We start from the raw sequence: 20,865 nt of genomic DNA, 5'->3' as shown, positions 1-20,865 counted from the left end.
TCACGCAGGCCAGGTTTTCGTTTGCAAACACATATCCCTGGCAGCGTCAGAGTTCTGCCGAGGAGCAGAGCAAAAGGCGTGAGGGCAGCAGAGGGCGGGGCGCGTGAGAAAGAAGAATTAAAGACGAGCATGGATGGATTTTTGTTATCTCGGATATCCAGACTGAACGACATAGGCTATGTTGTTATGGCCATGTGAATCCTAGTGAGAGGCAGTGAGGTACACGTCAGGGATATAGGCTACACACATACACAAATGCACGAGCTGAACGGGATGCCCGCGTGACTGCAGGGAGGGAAGATGCGGAGAAGGAGGGGAGTCTAGGTGTTTCTGGACCACCGCAAAAACCCTAAGATGGACTTTTTTTAAAAATTAAAGAAAAAAAAATTAAATTAGCCTTTCCAGCTTGGCAACTAATTCCGATTTACATTGAAAATCGATGAAAGATCTCGAGGTAATTAGTCTTCGCCACCTGAACGAACCGATGTAATCTTGTGGCTTTGATCTTCACGTTGTCTTTTCTTCTCCGTGACAGGACGAGGAATTAATTTAAGGTCGCGGGAGGGGGACGGACGTTGTTCTTCCTTACTGGACGCACGGACTGACCGCCGTATGTCACTTGTCCAGAGATCGAAAACAACGAGCGATCAGCTGCTTTCTTTGGGACGCTTTAGAAATTGCGGCCTGCTCGGGTCTCCGGTTACCGCAATGCCACACGGGCGAGAGGAGAGAGACGTGGGAGAAAGAAGATGGAGAGAAAGAAGCTACAAAAAGCTAATGTGCTTAGCGATAATGTGAAGATTTCAAAGAAAAAACAAACTTGATCCATTTGTGTGATTGTGTTTTAATAGACCTTAGCGGGAGAATGGCACAAACTGTACTTTGTGAGCTACAGTGGCCTGTGAGCTGCAGGGGGTGAAAGGACACTGCATTCAAGGAAGCAATCTTAGTACAATAGCCGAAACGTCAAATGAGGTGAGTAAGGCGGTTGTGACGCTGTTGTGGCTACTCAATTCTCAACTTTCTGCTGACAAAGTTCTTGGACTCACTGACTGGACTGTAGTGCACACCATGGGACATTGCACAGGAAATATTGCAATTACCAGTGGAGAGTTTGGCGCATAATTTTGATAGACTGGAGCTCTGATGCCAGCATTTATGTCTCTCCCTCCTCTGTTTCTGCCCACTCAACTTGTTTTATGAACTCAGAGTAAGCGTGAAACCTCTCCCAGCCTCTTCCACATACACACAAACAAGTCAAACATGCCTTCACCTTCAGATTCCAGCAGCGTGGCTTCAGCCTCTGGATCTCGAGGTTGGTCAGACAGCCGCAGAGGCATGTCAGGCCGGGGACCTGGAGGGGCACGGTTGCTCCTGTACCTGGGGCTGTGCCACCTGGGCCTTGGGGCTATGGTGCTGGCCTTCTCCTTCACCAGCATGGCCTTCACCTCCTCTGCTCGTGTGAGGCAGTCCTGCCCATTCTGGGCTGGCTTCTTTGTAAGTATGATTCTGACAGAACACACCCTAAAACATAAAGACACCCTAAAGGGGGTGTTTGTTTCCAAACACAAACATGTGCTGTGTTTCCAGGTGGTGGCATCAGGGATAGTTGGAATAATATCCTGGAGGAGACCTTTGACTCTGGTGGTATGTGCATTATTGCATTTAAGGAGTGTTTGATCCACATTGGCTTAAAAACAGTATGTAAACTGTATGTAAAGCATAAGTCAAAAAGCAAAAGGTAGGTCCTATATTACTCTTTAATATTGTAGGACCTTTTTGAGAGGTTTCATATCTATGTGTAGTTTTAAAGATTTATAAGTTTCTTTAGAAAAAAATCCATGGTTATCCAAACATTTTATTGTGAATATTCCCCTATAAATGAAAGAAAATAATTAACACTTTAAACATAAACTGGACTTTTGAAGGGTTTATAATTTCTGGCCTCCTTAAAACTAAATAGTCACTGACTTCTTTCTCCTTTCTGATAATGTAATTAATAAAGCCCCCTTCTCTACTCCGTAACTTAGTTGAAAAACAGTTTTGACATCCTCCTCCAAATGTATCCTTGTCCCTCCACAGGTGTCACTATTTATGTTGCTGTCTGCAGTGTGTGTCATCCTCAGCCTGGCTGGCTCAATGCTCTCCTGCCAGAATGCACAGATGGTCAAGTCTATGCTCACCTGCCAGGTATGCAAGCATTGTCTTTTACCATGTGCTGATTTGTCCTTCTAGCCAGATGCCAGGAATAGTTTGAAAAATGTTTTAAGTGTGCAGATCGGTGCATCACTGAGTATGGTAATGTTTGTAGGTGGAGAACAGCCGGTGTGTGTGTTGTGCACTCTCTCCCACCTGCTCCATAGAGGAGGAGGATACTCTGGTCCTATCATACAGCCCCGGTAACACTAAATGCCACTCAATCAGACATCAGCTGAAGGTAGATACAATGTGTAATGTCTATTATAGGAATTTATTTTGAACATAAGAATATATATGTTTCAACAATTGAAATGCAAAAAAAAATAAAATAAAAGAAACAAGAAAGAAAGAAATAAGAAAAACATGACATGACATTAAGATTTTTTTGAATGCATATTTCTCTACAGGACCTTTTGTTCAGTGCATGTGGGCTCAGCATTCTCTCCACCATTATTTGTACGCTGTCTACTGTGACTTGTAGTATCCATATTTTCTCCCTGGACCTTGTGCACCTGGTGAGCTCAGACGCAGCACTTTACATTAAGTGACTGACTTAATTTTTTTATTTGTTTATTTTTTGTACAATGCAAGTAGCCTGCAGTTCAGCTGCAGTGCTGTATTTCAAGATTAGAATGTATGGGTTTAAGACTTTTCACAAACAAACCTTATTTATTGTGTGACTTTCATGCACCTTTCATGGTTCACACCTAGCTGGCCCCACATCGCTCTCGGTCCGTCAATCCAGAATGCACCACTCCCCAAGATGCATTCCTGACCAACATCATGGATTTTGAGGAGTTTGTTCCACCCATCCCTCCACCCCCCTATTATCCTCCTGAGTATACTTGCAGTTCAGAGACAGATGCCCAGAGGTACAATATTTTTTATAAATTGTTATCACTTTTGTTTTGCCATGCATCAATATAACTGCACAGTAGAATGTTAGAGAATGACTTGTATGTAAGACAATAACTTGTTTGAGAATAATATTTAATGTATCAACTTTTAGCATCACTTACAATGGCTCAATGGAGAGCCCTGTTCCTTTGTACCCCACTGATTGCCCCCCGCCGTATGAAGCTGTGATGGGACAAAGAGCCGTTAGCCAGGTGAGCATGTGTGTATACAAAGGGGTGTGTAGATATTTGGGAACCCCTTGTCAATATATATTTCTCTTGCTGTGAATATCTAATTGAGTAAAAGATGACCAAAGGGCATAAAGTTAGAGATGACAAATCATTGATAATCAGGTATTGCATTTTTTACACAGTAGAAAAGTACATCAGCATTCAGCCATAATTTTTTTATTTGTTTGTGTGTGTGTGTGTGTGTGTGTGTGTGTGTGTGTGTGTGTGTGTGTGTGTGTGTGTGTGTGTGTGTGTGTGTGTGTGTGTGTGTTTTCTAATCCTCAACTTGACTGTTCATGTTCCTGTCCAATAGTATTTCTATATCACATTATAAACTAAAGCAATATCCTCCTGAAAATCTTGGTCATCTTCATGAAGCCTTCTTTGTGGGTTTTATTTTCAGATTGTCAGGCACCTGTTTTAAGGGGTTTTTCAATACTGATTTTTGAGGCTTTAAGAATTGGAGTATGCATGAAGCTTTGAAATCTGCCTCACCTAGACTTTCCATCAATGCCTGTGAACAATTCAGAAGCCTTTACAAAGAAATCAAGGTTTAAAACAATAGTAAAAGTTGCATGTGCTTTCAGATTAACTCTTTCTTGACTCATTTTGGACTCTTGACAGTGAATCACCAAATTTTTTCAAGCTACTGTGTAATTACAATGTATGCTATGTGGGATTACCTATTGACCATGCTCATTATTGTTTTTTTTGTTTGTTTGTTTGTTTGTTTGTTTGTTTTTTGTGTGTGTGTGACTGTCAAGGCAACAGTATTTGACCTTCATGGTGCTGAGCAGTCTGGAGAGAGAGGAACTTCTACAGCTTTCAGTGGAGAAGGTGCAAAAACTGATTATCTTGTATTAATTATGTTATTGTTAAAGACCCAGTGTGCAGGATGAAGTAACATCTAGTGGCACACCTTGCAAACTGCAACCCAACTGAGTGCCCACCCCACAACCTACCGATTACAACCTATGCAGAACATTACTTTTTTATGTAAAGGCTTTCCCAAGTTGCTAACATAGTAGTCACAGTAAGCATCACCCAACAATGTGGAAAATGTCAGCAAAGCTTTCAGTTATATGTATTTAATTGTGTATTTGAATGTCTTACCTTAATGTTTTTATATCCTTTACCATGTATGTTTACTGACTAGCCTTAACTCAGTACTTTAAATGTGTAATAAAGTAGTAAGGTAGTAGAGAAAATGGAGTCTAAATTAAGTTAAAATAAATACAAAGAAAAGAGGGAGTAAAAAAGCAGAAGTCTCAAGGTTGTATCAAGTCCAATCCTTGGAAGTCAGGTCTCTTGCCCCCTTCCCTCTCTGACCTCATGTTTCTTGTTGATAAGCTATCTCAATAAAATGATGTTTTCCTGTGACCATTGAGTGAGGCACCACCTGTGACAGCAGTAAATAGCAATGAGGAAAAGTACTTCTCCAGAGCTGACTTCCCAACAAGTATCATTGACAGCATTAGGAGTGAAAGGGGGACAGACATGTGGCTCTCAATCAAGGAGCTTGTGTTTAAGTTCAACTTGGGACGGATGTTTATCACCTCCTTTGTTTTGTTCTTTATTTTGACATCCTTCAATCTGCTACTGTACTATTCTTTGACATATCAAAAGTTATTTGGAAACATTCTGTTAAGATTGCAAAGAAAAAAAAACCTGAAGTTTTGCCAACACTTTTCACTTTACCATATTACTTGCTCTGGAAACTTCTCACTGGCATATCAGACTCCTGACCAAAAGAGCAGAGAGTGAAAACAGTTTGTTAAAAATCATACAATAAGTTAATGTGGACTTTTTCCCTTTATAGTAAACAAAAACATTTCTTTTAATAGTGTCAATGGACAGTGGATCTCTGTTGATGTCAGAAATTGTGGACATCCCAGATGATTCCTCCCCTTCTGAGGACTCCTGTCTAATGGAGGTTGGGCTAAGGAACCATGGGGAGAGGAGCAACAGGATGTCTAGTGATGGGGGAGATGCAGGGGAGTACATCAGCTTTCGTGGTCCACCGTCTCAAACACCAGAGAGTCCCCTGGCAGGAGGACCAAGAGCCAAGCGATTCATCAGAGGAGAGAGGTCTAACTCCTGCTCCTCACCCAGCACAGCTACCACCACATACAGGTGAGAAAAAAAATATGGTAACAGGTAATTCTGTGGTGATGTAACAAATACTTACTGAACTTTGTTAAGCTTAAGGTATGATTTTGAATAATAGTACAGTCAAATAGACATACCATTTTGTGCTATACTATTTTGTTGCCCAGGTCTCCAGTATTGCGTCGCCAAGCTATGCTAGCTAGTAGCTGTTCCCAGCTTGAAGCATTAGGGAGTTTAACTAATCAGCAGCAATCGTCTGTCCCTGAGATTCGAGTTCAACCTTCCACTCCCTCAAGCCAAGGAGCTCCGGCTTCCTCTGCTCCACCTGCTTCATCCCCCTCAGCTGTCAGTGAGCATGGGAGTGTATCACCTTTTCCTTACCAGTCCCTCTGCCTTCAAAGAAGGGCTGGAAGAAGTGAAAAATATGGAGAGAATGTGAGAAGGCACAGTGAAAGTTTCCTACGCCTTGTGAGATCACATAGTGAACCAGGCCTCAGTTCTTCGACAGACACAGGTGAGTCAGACTGTCAAGAAAACATCTCTGCAACAAGTTTGTAATTACCATAACCTGCTCTTTTATGTCTTCTAGTTGACTTTGGCTCCGGAGGAAGCAAAGCATCTACAGAGACAGGTAAGGGTTACTCATATATCTACAGGGCTTATTCGTGTGATGTTTAGGTATTTGATTATTTAAAGTGTAAAATATTCTTGATTTAAACCTGATTGCAAACCTTTTTGTTTGTCTTGCTGCTCCCTTGCAGTTTCTCTTTTTTCCATTAAAAGAGAGAATGTCTAATTAAGCCCAAAATAAAAACACATCAGTAATGTTTTGATGACATATATCTCAGCATATTACAGCTAATTATTTTGATTAATCAAACTCTCTTGGCTCTAATCATCAGATGACACCTGCAAATGTGTTCCTGTAAAATGTTCTCTTGAGGTGAAACTATTTTATGATAGCTACATGGCAATAAATTAAATTCTACAGTGGAAGCATCCCTCGCCAGCTTGATATTTTCATAATAACTTTAACTGGCCCACCCCGATTTATGGATGTTGTCATTGTCCTATTAAAAGGTTTAAACTGCAAAATATAATAAAAAAAATATTTGCCACAGTTACTGGATTTTCCAGCTGTAGTCATGTTACACAACAATGTTTATTGTGTTTTAAGATGGTCTAATTAGTTATAGCACATTATTGACCATTACATTACAGAAAATATTTTGTTTCTTGCAATGCATTAGGAAATTTATCACTTCTCAAGAACTGATGCGTGAGCTAAAGAGTGAACTGATTAATGCGCATTATGACAAGATGCAGCACTTCAGAGCTTCTTGCCCGTTTCTGCAGTATGTTTATCTGCATGTATTTGTCTATATGATGTCTAAGTTCCCATGTAAAGTTACGTACTGAGCAATTTTTTAAAATCACTACTTTTACCTGTTGATACAAATCTCAGCCAGAGAAAAGATGCATTTTTTTCTTCTTCTTTTATGTTATCTTGCTAGTATTGCAGATTTATTCCTAATCTCTTCAGGGCTAATTAAACACCATATATGCAAGTATGCTGTAATGCAGATGCAGTGAGGCTCACAACTGAATTTATTTTGCCATTACTATAGCAATACAGCACTTTAAGGGCAGCAGTGTATACCGTATAGTACCCTAGGAGTCCTGACATATGTGGTGTTCACATAACATAAACATCAGTGGTATTATATTTATAATTTTACATATACAGGCATGTATTATGGACTCATCACATCTTTGCAGTATATATCTAAAATGTATTAAATGAATCTGAGACATATTGTGACAAAATGACTAAATATGATGCATTTTAATGAGCAATGTTTTCTTTGAGCATCTTGTTTTGCTAACCTTTTATTCAACAGGGGCAGGTTGAATTGATGGGCTGTCTTTAAATTTTATTTGTTTCTATGCAAAGATTTGGGGGGAAAAAAAGCTTTTAAAAGTGCAAACTGCTTGCATTTTTCCTCTAGTTCTTTACTATTCTCCTCTTCTGTAGATCAGCCCATCTACCAGTATTATAGCCTATTAAATGTGTGGTAAAATCTTTGTCTTGTTTTTTGGTTCACAGGTCCATCTTCTGAGGCATGTCTGTTGCCTTGCACTCCTTTGCCTCCTGCTGCAGCTCTCCCTAGTAAAGGCAACATGAAGTCAGCAGCCACAGGGGTGCAGGTGCCCTCCAAACCTGCACACACCTCACCACTACGTTTACCTAAAGACTGCCACCGTTCTCTTGGAGACCTTAAAGTAAGTCAGACATTGTTAACAGTAGATACAAAAGTAATAAACACAAAAACATTCATATCCGGTCAGGTGGAACATAAAGTACATCTTAAACCTTTACATTGTTATTACATGAGAAAAAAATTGCCTGGTCCTTATCAGATTTTAAAACAAGCTTAACATGGCTTAAGATGAAGAACATATGACATATCACAAGTTATTATTAATGTAATAAAAGCTGAGTAAACATACAGAAGTTGTGTGGATAAACTTTGTTCATCTTTACTGATTTAATAGGAATTAAGAGGGTAAATAGAAAGCTCTGTTAATAAAATGCAGCTGATTAATTGATTATTGGCAAGTGTGAGCACTTCTATAAAAGCTGAGATTTTGGCAGTTTGTTGGTCTGGATTATTTAGATGTTTGTTTACACAATTCCAAGGAGGAAAGAAATTGTCAATTATTTTAGAGATTGCTTTAGATAACTACTGCCCATCAGTCTGGGAAGGGCTAAAAGGATATTTACAATTTGGATTCCATCATTTTGCAACAAGAAAGACAAGCAGCAAACATTAAAGACAGTTTCCAATCTTCTAAGGAAGTGGACATCTCACCAAGTTCACCCTAAAGTCAGAACATACAATGCCCAGAGAAACTCCAAAAGACCCAAGAGCTGCATCTCAGCTTAGAATTGCAAAGTTGCATTTGAACAAACTACAAAATCGTTGGAACAATTTTCTTTGGACCACACTTGAAATTTTAGCCATAATGCACCGCACCATGCTTGGTGAAAGGCAAACACAACGTATCACAACAAATATCTCATACCAGCTATCAAGCATGGTGATGGTTGGGTGATGACTTGGACTTGTTTGGCAGCAACAGGACCTGGGTACCTTGCCGTTAGCAAGTCAGCTATAAACTCTACTGGATACTAGAGCAACAGCAAAAGCTTGGATGAAATTGGGTCATGCAACAGGACAATGATCTCAAGCACAGCAGCAAATCTACAGAATTGTTGCTGCTTCCTCTCCTTATGGTACTGCATTATTTTATTCTCTTCAGGTTACCCGAGTTCTGGTGGCTCGCTTCCTGCAGCGCTCCAAACGTAATCTGTCGCCCTCCTCCGAGCATGCTGGGAGCACAGGACAGGGGTCTAAGAGGAGGAGTGGAGCCGAGGGGGCTGCCACCAACCACTTACCATTGGAACAAGTATGATTACTACCTCTAACTGTGTCCAGACCATTACTTTTAGTATCCCCTTTTTCTGTCTAATTTTTGGTTTGTTTACATTAATCTTCAGGTCTTGCGGACCCCTTGGAGCACCAGCCGAGGACACCCCACCCATCACTCCCATCGTCCTCACCACCGTGGACATCATCATTCTCACAGTGACAGTCGACACAACCGCCATCACAGTAGCCGGGCGCCAGAGGGGATCCACCTGCGCAGCTGTGGAGATTTAAGCTTCTCCTCATCTGCATCATTACGGCGATTAGTGACACCTCATCCACCACATGGGTCATCAGGGGCTCTCTATTCAGAGTCTGCACTGTGATGAGAAGAGGAGGGTGAAGGACAGACAGGGGAAGAAAGAAGGAGACACCACACAAGATGGCAGGATTGTGGCAAAAGCCCAAAATGAACACATTTTATAATGAGATTTTAAATGTCTTCCCCATTTGTTTGTCAACACCATTTCCTGAAGCCAGCTGAGCAAATTACCTTATTTATTGGTGCTCAACATTATATGAACATCATCCTGGAGCTCCTTATTTCACCAACAATCAATGGCCATAGGATGCACATTTCTGACAGATGTGTTTCCCCTTCAATCAGAAAACATCCAAGATTCTTTGAAACCAACGTACCAGAAGCATCTTTATTCTTGACCTCCTCTCAGTTCTCACCAGGAGAAAAAAGCTCAAGACAGGAGACAGAACTCATCTGGCATTCATTCCACTACTGCTTAAATGAGCATTCACTCTGTTAGAAAATCATGGATTGCAAAATGATTATGGCCTTTTTGTGTATTGCTGTTAACCCACCAGATCGCTCAGGTGAAGCGAGTCATGGGTATACTTATTTTGTCTTCCATTTATATGACAAAATGCTCCAATAAACAAATAGCCAGCTGACTGCAGTGTAAGATAAATTGATGAGATTGTACATGAGGACGGATCCTGCCATGTACGAAACCCTTGATGAGTTGTATTTCTCTTTTTAATGGAGTCCCACTTTATTTTACACCTACATGATGGCTGTCACAAAACAAGGCAGTCAACAGACATTGTTGCACACTACAGACACATGTTCAGCCTTTGGAATGTACTCTCTGGATGGACACGGTGGTTTCAGTTCTGTGTGTGCATGTTTTGCTACAGCTGTGATACAGCAGGAAAAAAATAGGTGCATCCAATCCTATCTGTGTAACTAAGTAATAAGTGCTCAGAATGTCTTTATCTGCATGTTTGCTTCTTTCATTTCTCCTCTTACACCCAAGACCTAGGATAGTAGCCAATGGAATTGTATTTGACTTAAAAGAAAGCTGAGAGGCAAAGGTCAAGGACAAAGATTTGTCATTTCTATAGAGATATTTGAGATGTAGGTTAAAACAGCCTGGTCCTTGTAAGATAAAGAGGTGTAAACTACTGTGGAACATGAGTCTTTAGCAGTAAATGTACCGAGAAATTTATCATGTGGTCAGGCTGCACACTGTGTGTTGGCACACGTCCTTTTGGACTTGCAATAATTGTTGAAGCATGATTAAAGGAAAAAATTTAAAAGGATATCCAGAAGCTCTCTTGACATTGAACAGATGGTTGTTCTGGCAGCTCTGGAAAAGTTTTGAAGGATCTTTGTAGTGTACAAACTTTTTTTTTTTTTTTGGAAGGTTTCTGGTGTGCTCACTAACTTTAAAGATTTTTTTGTCTTTAAAGTCTTTAAAGATTAAAGACTTTAAACACACATTCACCCACATACTTGTACACCCCCTAATGAAAGGCACTGTGCTGTGTTTCTACCTCCTGTCTTGCAAAAAACATTATTTATTTGAAGAAATTGTATCTGTATTGCAGGCTTAACAGGATACAGCCTTGGAACCTGAATAATATGTATTCTAAATATGACACTTACTTCAGATATGAAATAAATTATAGACAAAAAAAGACATTTCCTTCCAGTTGTGTAAGTGTTATGAAGGACAAGATCTTGCCACTCTGAAATGTAATACAATTCTATTTTTTATGTACTTTTCCAGCTAAAACCCCGCCTCGCCTATTGGTTAAACCATAGGAGAGCTCTTGAACTAATATAACAGACCAATGAGAATAATTAATAGCAAATGTGCAACTTTTTAGAGCTATTAAAGTCAGATACTATGTAATAAAATAGCTGCAGGACTGAATGCTGCTTTGGGGAGACGTTCACTGAAGCTCAGCAGCAGGAAGCAGAAAGGTGGTTTACAGTAAGAGAACAGTGTCATTATGGTATGTATACACATATACAGTATAAACAAGCAAAAAAAAAAGAAAACTAGAGCCAGACTAGATATGCTAGATGCCAAAACAAAAAATGTAAAATAAACATGAAGGTAAACATCTCAAATGATAAAAGCTGGTTTTTCTCTGTCAGTTCAGCAAGTGACAAACTTCACAAGTGCGACTGTATGATGATTAAAAATATCTAAAGTTGAATGTAAGTGTTACTAATGTAACATTTATAGCAGAAAAAGTATATTTGAACAAAATATAAGATGTAGAAAGCAAAGCATTGTTTTACTCTCTTAACTTTCTTTTATATTTTACACTATATATAATAATACCAAGTCAGACAGAAAAAGTGATGGTGCCAGAGATCAGTGAGTAAAAGTGACTAGCTGACTGTTCCAACATGATACATTCCCAAAACAGCATTTTTCTGTATCCTGCATATCAGGGGACTAATTGTTGTTACATTCCTGTACATCAGTGGAAAATGGTTAATGTGAGATTAAATGTTTATCTTACTCATGAACACTTTAGGTCAGAGCTGCTGCTTACCATATTTATTTTACATAACCATGAATTCATGTTTATTTATTTATCCAAGGATTTATTTCAAAGGCGTATGTATTTACCTAACTACTGTAAAATATTTATTCTTAAGTGTTTGTTTGTTCCTTTATTCAGTATTGATTGAAACTGAACTCCATACCTCTCAAGGCTGAGGCACTGATTCTGAAGGATGTTTTACTGTGTTGTGATTGGTTATTTCATCAGGAAACATTGGTGTCGAGCTCACACACATTTACCATCCTTTGTGCTGATGGTGCATTTGGTAACAACTGGGAACTTCCCCAGAAAGGCAGCATGAGAAGTATATGTATGTTAAGTCTTTCAGTTGTTATTTACAGTTGATTTTATTCATTTGAATAAATTTGATCACATATCTATTGCTCTGTTTGGTGTCCTTGCATGCTTCTTCTTTTTTGGATTTTTAAATACCATCACTGTTGCATATTTGCTGATTTATTAAAGGGAAGGTGAAGTCCTTCCATTCACCTGGAACACAGAGACTAGACCATAACTCACAATCCAACATTTTTTCCCCCTTTCCATGATTGTTTCCTATTTTTTACCAAGTAGCTTTGATTTCTGCCCCGAAATTATGTTATTACCTAAACCCAACCAGAAAATGACAAAACTTTCAAGTAAAATCTTGTGTTTACATGTAACCTTGGTAGCCAACAGAATTGCACCCATGAAAGGGATGGTCATGTTGTAAAAAGATTCAAATTTAACGATAACTATGATTGTTTTCTTGCACTAACCAAGTAGCGTTGACTTTGTTGTGTCATTTTTTTAATCCAAAGCAAAAGTATTTTAGCAAAGTGTTGAAAGTCCTGCACATAACTTTGTCATTCATCCACCTCCTCTCTGTTTATTTGGGTTTTGCAAGTTTTTAAACAGAAGACTTAAGAAGGATATCTACTCTGATGTTGAAAAAAAATTCAAATGTGTGGTATTTACTTCTTGCAAGTTGTATGAATGGTCCATTACAGGCCGCTGTAATTAGTCTTATCTTAAGGTATGAGCTAACATACCTTAACATTTGTTGGTTTTAATTAGAGGACTTGATGCAAATCCTGCTAGTTACTGAAATGCAAACAGATCTCAAGCCACTTAACTGTGACATAAATTCCAGCTCAGAGTTTTGACTTCCAAGCAAAGAGAAAGAGTCTTCTATAAATTTCAGGGTTGGGGTCTAGCCTGTTGATTTTGGGAACCACTGCCCTAGGAGACAAGAGTCCGGGTGGCAAAGAAGAAAGGATTCACCTAAACTAGAGACTGTCAATGCCAAAAACCATGCCAGCTAACAGAACTGAGAGGAAAATTTAATGTAATACTTTCTCCCATTACCTTTGGTACGTTCACAGAAAGGCTGTCTTCATCTTAGTCCAAATTTGTGCTTATTTTGCTTACTTACACCTATTAATACCTGCATGCTGACTCAAAGACTAAACAACTGTTTTGTCACATAATAAAAACATGATAGGGTTTCACTGTAACTTCACCTCACAAGCACAGACTCATCCTGACTGTTGTTATGATACTTTTCAGGGAGCGTTGCGTTTCCTAATTTAAGTGTGACTGCTGTTATTTGCAGGTTCAGGGATTTTTTCCTCATGGCAGATGACATCATGGATGACTCTGTGACTTGTAGAGGACTGCCCTGCTGGTACAAGAAGGTAAGAAAACTAAATGTTTTATTGTAGTGTAAGGATTTATTTTTAGGGTTAATGATGTATTAAAGTTTGTTTTTTTGTAAAATGTGTCTGTTTTTTTTTGTTTGTTTGTTTTGTTTTGTTTTTGTTTTTTGTTTTTTTTTTCAAATGAGGAAATAGGTCTGGATGTTGTCAATGATGCACTTCTCTTAGAAGCATCACTCTACAGATTACATTGTAGACACTGCAGGGATCAGCCCTATTACGTCCACCTGCTGGAGCTTTTTATTGAAGTCTTGATTTAATGGCAAACATTGTTATTTTCTTTTTATTCTCACTTGTGTTGTAATAATGATAATATTCACTTTATTATTCCTAATTGGGAAATTAGCCTCTGCATTTGACCCATCTCTAGATTCACATGTGAAATACCATGTTTTGGTGCCCAGGGACTAGTTTTGAGGTTAAGGGCCTTGCTTAGGGGCCCATGGGGGTTCATCTCAGCAGCCAGTCTGTGGACTTGAAACTGGGTTCTCCAGCCCCAGTAATGTAAGTACATTGCTATTACACTATATATTTTATTTTCATGTCCCTTTTCAGGCATGCTATGGTCACAGTGATGAAGCCAGTGTGTCAAAGGTGAAGGCATTGTACTGCACCCTGCAAATGCCAACATTGTATCACAGATATGAAGCGGCAACTCCAGAAACTAATTGCTTATCATTCTGGAAACCATCCTCACTCAGTCTTTCTCAGTTTTGCTTAAAAAATCTACAAGAGGAACAAGTGAAAAATAAGGGTTGAGAAAAGGGTTAAGACTTTGACCTCAAGACCTTCAGTTGTACAAAGCAGGTTAGAAACAGCATTAAAGCACCCTTTAGTAGCTGACTATATCTATGATGGATAATGTAATGTGTTTTATGGGCTTTGAGAGACTGACTACATGGATAACGTTTTAACCCAATAAAATTAACAATAGATTAAACATGTGCCATGCAGACACCTAAAGAGCATAACTTAATGAAATGTTGCAGATGGGCTACTTCATACTGCATGACAACATTTTTTTTCTGCAAAATTGAAATAGTTTTGTTTGTACAATGTCAGAAAACACCTTCACAGTTTGCCTGTTTTGGTATCAGAAGTTTTGTTGCCTGTAATCTCAGTGAGTACTGTTCAATTAAAAGGGGAGAAAAATATCAAAAAGAGACCAAATCTGTTATTTTGACCAGAAAGTTTGCATGTTTTGATGACAATTTTACAGCTAATGATTATCATTTCAAAACTACCTACAAACTAATGGAGTTTCTAATACCAGAGGAGAAAGTCAAATCTGTTTCCTTGTGAATGTGATTTATGAATTTTTTCTACCATTCTAAATGAGCAGTGATTTGATTACATAATGCTAAATTATATTAGCGAAAACAATGTGCCTCACTGGCTTCTTGTAGATTTGGATGATGATATTCTTGGATTTCTGAGTGTTGCGATTTTTCCTTCCTTTTTTCTATATTGCTTATTCCCCCGAGTCCCAGCACTTACTAGGCAAGAGGCAGGGTACACCCTGGACAAGCTGCCAGTCTATTGCTGGGTCAACACAAAAAGACAAACACTCCAAAGGATAATATGGAGTGACCAATTAACTTAATGTCTTTAGACTGCAGGAGGAAGCCAGAGTACCCAAAGAGAGCTCACACAATCACGGGAAAACATGCAAACTCCACACAGAAATGTCCCTGTTCAAGATAGCCAACAGAACTCTTGTTTACTGTAGTTTAACTTGTGTGTGCATGATTTTGCTCCAGCTATGATACAGTAAGGACCTTGTGCATCAAGTCATGACTGTCTGTTACTGAATAACAAGTCCTGCAAATGTCTTTATCAGCATACTCTAAGTCTTTGCTAAAAAGCAAAAGTAGAAACAAAATATTTAGATAAAGAGATTTGACATTCCTCAGCATGTTTTTTTTCCTTTTTTATTTATCATTCAAAACCTGTGACATTAAACAACTTGTGTCATTGAACAAAGTAGACATTTGGAATGTTTTAATGGATAACAAAAAGGCAAGGTCGAGGACAGAAATGCCATCAAAGTCTGGAGCCAGATAGCTCCAGTCATGCTTTAGTCTCCTAATTTGACTTTGATATAGTCTGAAAATGTTTCAAGAACACAGGATCTGTAACACTGGCTAAGACATAGTAATCCTATAACATAAACAATTGTAGACTGTGTTATAACTCTGATCAAAGCCTTTATAAGTATATATAGATATATCTATTGTGTTATTGTGCTTTATTGTATTTTTCTAAGAAAAATCATCTCTGTTCTACTGATCCACTAGCCAGTTAGGTAGCTGTGACTAAGGCTCTTGCCATCTGTGTCCGTTTAATGAACCTGTAATCTAAGTTAACTGGGTCCTTTATCATATAGAGTGGATATTAATTTTCTAACAGGTTGCCCATAACTGGACGAAACATCAGATCACACCCCCGCTCTCCTCAGTGAGCCTTAAGTCCCCTCGCGCCACTCCACTCCACTTGAACTCCGCCTTTTGTCAATTCTTATTGGTTAACAAACAAGAAAACCCATCCTGGTTCGATATAAACAACCAATGAAAACATTCAATGTCAAATCGGTACGTTCAAGTCGCCGCCTACTCGCTAGGAATGCCGGGACTTATAGTCTGGTAAGTCAAAGATAAAAACAGCATGTGCATGCCGGTGAACTACAATCTTAATATCCTGGTACGAAGAAGCGTTCAAAGACCTCAGTTTGACAGTAGAAATAGAAAAAGAAAACGGAATATATTGTTGAATTACATCGTGAAAATTGGAATAAGAGGACAGTGGCATTATGGTACGTAAAGTCATATGAATGACCCAAAAAACATTTTGATTTGTAATGCTTTAATTGGCTTAGTACTAAACTGGTTGCAGGGAAACTATGTAAGCTAACGCCAGCTAACGCTTCTTTTTGTAGCAAGGGAACTTGCTAGAGGTTCTCCTTTCCATAATCCTTACACTAAGCGAAAGTGAGGCTACGATTTAAACCACATTGAGAGGTTTTCTCAACCGGGAAAAGTTTTACGCGTCATGTAGTCTAGAATTAGCAACATTTCACTAGCGGAATCTGACTGACTCCAGTCTCCAGGCTTTAGTCGGGAGATTTTGACTGGTCAAAAATGAGGCGCCTGCTAAGCTATGTTATTATTGCACCTAGAATACTCCGTACCATGTGGGTGACAGTGTCCCCGCATAAATTAAAGAGCCCTTCTGTTATGATGTGCACCTCGTCTTTTCAGGGAGACAGTGTTTGCAATGGGACGCAGAGCAAAAAGCCGTTGCTGTCGGACCCGCAGCTGTTTGAAGCGCAGTTCAGTGAGCTGGTGGCAGAGCTCACCGAAAGAGACTTTAAGGATCCCGACTTGGCTGATGCTTTGGACAGGCTGAGACAGGTATGTGTTGTCATACCACATAACTCAGGTCTTGTGACAAGTTTGCTCATTTGACGTTATTAATGTGTCAATCTTGTTCTTCAGATTATGGTATACAATGTACCTGGAGGCAAGAAGAACCGGGGTCTGTCTGTGATTGGTTCACTGCGGGAGCTTCTCCCACCGTCTCAGCTCACACAGGACACTGTGCAGCGGGCTTTATTGGTCGGCTGGTGCATTGAGATGGTGAGGATTTAGCGATTTAGTCTAAGCTTGGCGATGTTTAATGTCACAGGGCCATCCATGCTAATATAGTCACACTCTGGTGAAATCTATCCAGTCCAAATTATTGGTCTTTCATTGAAAATTGGCATGCAAAACAAATGGGGAAAGTGAAAGAGAGCACTGAGACACCAAGTGGGAAGTTGTTGGGATAATCCTCTATGGGCTTGTTGACATTAAGAACAATACCAGTATGTTGAAGTCAGTTAGGAATAAATGTGAATAGAAGCTATATTTCCAGTCTTTCAATTTATGTAATCTCCTTTTTTATCATAGCTAAACCATGTAAATTCAATTCTGATTTTATCCTGAGTTTGGCCCAATCCAAAAATTCCTTTCTTTGGCCATACTACTTTGCCCTACTTTTTCATTTAGCAGATGTTAGGTGCCCATCTTCTTAGGGAATCAAGAAGTAGTGGTCATCTAGCCCTTAAGCTGTAACACTGAAAACAGGATGGTCATTACTTCTTCATTTCTCATAGTTATGTCTTGCTCATTGTATTATTAAAATTTCACCTCCCTAGCAATGACTCTTTTAAAGATTATTAACATTTTGTTGTTTAAGTGTTGCCACTATGTTTCTGTTTCTTGCAGCTTCAGGCATTTTTTCTCATGGCGGATGACATTATGGACGGATCTCTGACTCGAAGAGGACAGCCCTGCTGGTACAAGCGGGTGAGACTTAATATATAATCCAGAAAAAAAGCTAAAATGTCTTTTGACAGTGCAGTAACAAATGCTTTTCAATTATTAAGGATATTTCCGTATAACTTTTGCTCATGTCCTTTTGTTTTATGAAGGATGGTATAGGTTTGGATGCCATCAATGATTCGTTTCTTGTGGAGGCATCAATCTACAGACTACTGCGGCGACACTGCAGAGATCAGCCCTACTACGTCCACTTACTGGAGCTATTTAATGAAGTAAGTCTTTCTCCATGAAAAGCAGTAATAAGGTATACCAAATCTGTCCCAACTCTTTTATTCTGCCTGCTTAATCACAGGAAATGTGCAGCTTCTGCCATAATTCATAGTATGTTTTTCTTTTACACAAACTTAAAGCAAATTAAAAAACTTAGACATGGAGTGGAGCACAAAAGGTGTATGCCTTCCCTCCATTCAGCCACACCAGACTCTTATTAACTTGTCTGCTGGTTGCTGAAAACAAGGAAGTGTGACTTGGTGGTTGGGATTAAAAAAACGAAACCAAACATGAGCCAAGCAAAAATAACTCAGATATGCTTAACAAAGAAAAATGAATTCTTTGCGTGTTTCGTTCAGCCAGCCGTTACAAAACAAATACATAATAATCAAGATCAAAATTCTCTGTCATTTCACCTGGTATATAAAAATACACAGGCCGCTGATTCTCACCAGCTCCCAACAGTCCACCCCCTTAAAACAATGCAAACAAACAATGTAATAAGTAATCAAAAATAAAGCAAAGACAAATAAGCATAAAAATCACTACAGTATATACATGCATAAATAAACAATATCTTTTTTTATACAAACCAACTGATGATGGAAATGATGACAGATTGATTATCATCAGGCTATGTTTCAGGTCTAATGCTGATGGCTTTGTTGCATCTTTTTGTGTTTCAGACGACTTTCCAGACAGAGCTCGGTCAATCTCTGGACCTCATGACTGCTCCACCTGGTCAGATTGACCTCAGCAGATTCACCATGAAAAGGTAAGAAAAGATGTGAGTAAATGTGTAAGATTGAAAAATGCTTTTAAAAAGTGTAAATTACCTGAGAAGGATTTGGATTTTATTTTTTTTTCTTGTCGTTCAGATATCAAGCTATAGTAAAATACAAGACAGCCTTTTACTCGTTTTACCTCCCAGTGGCATCTGCAATGTACATGGTGAGCATGTTTGGAAACTCAGTAGGCATTATAGTGATGAATGAAGAGAGGCAGTGAATTAGACTGCAGAACTCTGCTTGTGAGCAGACACTCTGGGCTCATGAAGTCCACTCATAACTTTGGTTCTTTTCCTTTTGCAGGCAGGAATTAATAGTGAAGAGGAACACAGTAATGCCAAAAACATCTTACTTGAGATGGGCGAGTTTTTCCAAATACAGGTCATTACTTTTGCACATTATCAAGGTTATAATTCTCCAGATTTTTACACGCTGCGAATAATGAGTTGGTGACTGTGATTGTTGTACTTTGTTTGCAGGACGACTACTTGGATTGTTACGGCGACCCTGCAGTGACCGGAAAGATCGGTACAGACATCCAGGATAATAAATGCAGCTGGCTGGTAGTGAAAGCTCTGGAAATCATGAGTCCGAAGCAGAAAGCAGAACTGGAAGTGAGCCTCCGTTTTGGTTGGACTTTCTTAGTTTAAGTATTGTAGCTTTTAAAATTAAACCTCTGGTATATTATTACTTTTACTGATAGAGCAACAGTTATTTAACTGAACTGGCAACAGATTCTGATTGGCTTTTCTAGTCATGTGCTTTGCCCTGCCAATATAGTATTTTTTTTTCTTCTAATCCAAAAATGAAACTTCATGCCATTTAGAGTTGTGATTGTTAATGGTGATTAGAGCACTTGTAAAGCAGAGTTATGTTATTCTTTGTATAAATTCTCTTGGAAGTCCTTGTCTGCTCTTGGTTGTGATTGTTTTCATCTTCACAGTCTGGCCCTATAGCCACTTACTGGCGTTAAAAGCTGATGTCATTTAAATGTCCTCCACAGGCTTGTTACGGGCGTGATGACGAGGACAGCGTGGAAAAGGTCAAAGCACTGTACAACACCTTGCAAATGCAAACATTGTATCACAAATATGAAGAGGAAAGCTACCAGCGGTTGCAGAAACTCATCGCTCATCATGCCCAGAACCTTCCTCACTCAATCTTCCTCAATTTTGCCAAGAAAATCTACAAGAGGAACAAGTGAGGGATCATGCTGTTTATTAGAGAGTGTATAATTAGTCTCAGATGTAGTGCATTCCAGAGGGCTTTCTGTTTCTATCTGGTTTTATTGAGCATCTGCCTTGTAACCTTTTTCTTTTTCAAAAAGGGGAAAATGAATACTGCAGGGTTTGTTTTTATTTAGTCTTCTTTTTTTTAAGACAAGCTTCTGACTTCAATAGGGCTGTGATTTTGAGAATGTCAGTCTATTTGATTCCGTCTGCTATTTATTAAACCAGCTGCTTACTCATACTGTATGTAATTTGGAATGAATCAAACAGACCTGGATTTTATCTTAGCGTTTGCCTGATCTGATTAATTTCATGGCTAGGCGACAAAATGCTGAAAATACTCCCATGTATAGATTTACTTTTTGATTAGGCACGACAGGGACAGTACATAAAAGTGGGTACATCCTGGCACAGTATTTCTATATACTGAATGTTTTTATATTGGTGCTATAGTCTGTACTGGCCTGGATGTTATTTCTTTTAATAATAAAATTATTTATGCTAAATACTCCTTGCATTCTGTTATTTGTGTGTCAAACACAACAATACTGATTGGTAAGTAGTTTAGTATTAATTGCATCAACAGCCATGTTTTCCTGTGTCATATGACAGCAAATGTGTTTTTAATTTTGGACTGTAGGTTGTGAAAGGCAACGTAAAGAAATAAATTTAGACTAAAACAAATAGTTTCTAAACTCTAAAGAATTCCCTTTAGGACTAGTCAACAGATTAATTTGGACTGGGAATAACCACAAGCATAGCTGACAAAAAGCTTGATATATTAAAGTGCTTATTTAGAGAGTTAATGATACA

General features: G+C 38.9%; 2 protein-coding genes across 6 annotated transcripts; both read left to right on the top strand.

Annotated features, from left to right (window-relative positions):
• fam189b (family with sequence similarity 189 member B) lies at positions 1–12,128 on the top strand. Of its 4 annotated transcripts, none has more exons than XM_041989006.1 (15): positions 1–454; positions 536–1,497; positions 1,591–1,647; positions 2,083–2,190; positions 2,312–2,437; positions 2,607–2,714; positions 2,911–3,071; positions 3,209–3,308; positions 4,091–4,163; positions 5,171–5,459; positions 5,603–5,949; positions 6,025–6,066; positions 7,543–7,718; positions 8,760–8,906; positions 8,998–12,128. In XM_041989006.1, the coding sequence occupies exons 2-15, from the start codon at positions 1,264–1,266 to the stop codon at positions 9,250–9,252; spliced, it is 2,223 nt and encodes a 740-aa protein (XP_041844940.1). In that variant the 5' UTR covers positions 1–454; positions 536–1,263; the 3' UTR covers positions 9,253–12,128. The 4 variants fall into 4 exon arrangements, with proteins under 4 accessions (XP_041844940.1, XP_041844943.1, XP_041844941.1 ...); XM_041989009.1 differs by having other exon boundaries at positions 1–975; positions 1,280–1,497; XM_041989007.1 differs by having other exon boundaries at positions 1–975; positions 1,210–1,497.
• A 3,977-nt stretch (positions 12,129–16,105) lies between these two features.
• fdps (farnesyl diphosphate synthase (farnesyl pyrophosphate synthetase, dimethylallyltranstransferase, geranyltranstransferase)) lies at positions 16,106–20,560 on the top strand. 2 transcript variants are annotated; one of them, XM_041988633.1, is made up of 10 exons: positions 16,106–16,255; positions 16,701–16,853; positions 16,938–17,078; positions 17,709–17,789; positions 17,915–18,037; positions 18,722–18,810; positions 18,914–18,986; positions 19,127–19,204; positions 19,303–19,437; positions 19,827–20,560. In XM_041988633.1, exons 1-10 carry the CDS (start codon positions 16,253–16,255, stop codon positions 20,025–20,027), a joined length of 1,077 nt encoding a protein of 358 aa, XP_041844567.1. In that variant the 5' UTR covers positions 16,106–16,252; the 3' UTR covers positions 20,028–20,560. The 2 variants fall into 2 exon arrangements, with proteins under 2 accessions (XP_041844567.1, XP_041844566.1); XM_041988632.1 differs by lacking the exon at positions 16,106–16,255 and having other exon boundaries at positions 16,316–16,853.
• The last annotated feature ends 305 nt before the right edge of the window (positions 20,561–20,865 follow it).

Source organism: Melanotaenia boesemani, chromosome 6 (assembly GCF_017639745.1).
Source record: "Melanotaenia boesemani isolate fMelBoe1 chromosome 6, fMelBoe1.pri, whole genome shotgun sequence".
In the NCBI taxonomy this organism is placed as follows: domain Eukaryota; kingdom Metazoa; phylum Chordata; class Actinopteri; order Atheriniformes; family Melanotaeniidae; genus Melanotaenia; species Melanotaenia boesemani.
Note: the sequence above shows the minus strand (reverse complement) of the source record. Positions and strands in the feature narration are given on the sequence as shown.